This window comes from Dendroctonus ponderosae, unplaced genomic scaffold (genome assembly GCF_020466585.1).
Source record: "Dendroctonus ponderosae isolate FM_Combo_2020 unplaced genomic scaffold, Dpon_F_20191213v2 Dpon_F_20191213_4, whole genome shotgun sequence".
NCBI lineage: Eukaryota > Metazoa > Arthropoda > Insecta > Coleoptera > Curculionidae > Dendroctonus > Dendroctonus ponderosae.
The window spans coordinates 16,336,991-16,337,976 of record NW_026018611.1 but is presented as its reverse complement, the minus strand read 5'-3'; the positions used below and the strand labels follow the sequence as shown (position 1 = coordinate 16,337,976).

At 35.3% G+C, this 986-nt stretch overlaps 1 protein-coding gene across 2 annotated transcripts in view; it reads left to right on the top strand.

Annotated features, from left to right (window-relative positions):
* Nucleotides 1-485: 485 nt before the first annotated feature.
* LOC109540429 (putative sodium-coupled neutral amino acid transporter 11) overlaps nucleotides 486-986 on the top strand; it is a 73,463-nt gene continuing 72,962 nt past the window's right edge. For both annotated transcript variants that reach the window (XM_048665589.1, XM_048665588.1), the window contains exon 1: nucleotides 486-816. In XM_048665589.1, the coding sequence (XP_048521546.1) occupies nucleotides 736-816 (81 nt within the window). In that variant the 5' untranslated portion in view covers nucleotides 486-735. The remainder of the gene's footprint in view (nucleotides 817-986) is intronic.

Here is a 986-nt window from a genome sequence, read left to right as displayed (position 1 = left end):
TTTGCAAATATTTGTATCTAGAACGTCACTGTTTTCAATATTATGAATTTACCTCACAGCAGTGCTGCGGCCGAGATAGTGTTTCTATAAAATCTAATTAAAAGGAAGAGTAGAAACCGATTATCACCAGAAACTTGTAACTCTTTGATTCTTGCCCAAGAGCTATGGAATTGAATCCCTAAATTGTTTAAGTACACAATAAACCTGTTATTATTTTTGAGATGCTTTATGAGCCTGCAAAGTACCTACGTTACAGAATACCAGTGTCATAGAACGTCGTTAGTCTGCTAATATCGGGCTAATTAAGCAATCCAATGATTTGTCAAAAAAAAAATATGTGTTTGCACGCAAATGTACCAGTCGCAGCACGTTATTTATATGTCAAAACCAAACGATTTTAACTGTTTTATGTGCTACACGTTTTTTAAATTCTTTCCCTTCCCACTCATGATTTTAGTAATTTTATTTCAAGACTTCTGGCAACACGGATAAGGCGCCAGTCGTATAAGTCTGCCCTTGATGTTGTAGTGGCTTTTATCTTATATCCCAATAATTAGGGAAGTGATCGCAATCTCTCATATATATTTTGAATCAACAAACTTGCAAAAGATTCGCAACCAATAGACACCAAAGTGCAGTGATTTAGAATAGAATAACGGAACGGCTCCGATCGTCGTAAAAAATATGAAATGCTTTTGAGATCTCGTGTGTTGATTTTTTAAGACATCCGCTGAAATGATGGGGGGCAAGGAGATTAGTGAAAGAAACTACGTCTTAGAGAGCCGTAATCAATACCAGCAGTTTTCTGAAGACAGAGTAAGTATATTATAATAGCAGGACCCTATACATAAGAGGTTGCATTTAGTGTTTGTCGGTTTTGAAAAACCGGGTTTTTGGAGAAAATTAAGAAACTCGAAAACCGGTTTTTTAGAAGAAAATATCGGTTCTCAATGTATGAATAACACGTAAAAAAATTTGAAAATGAC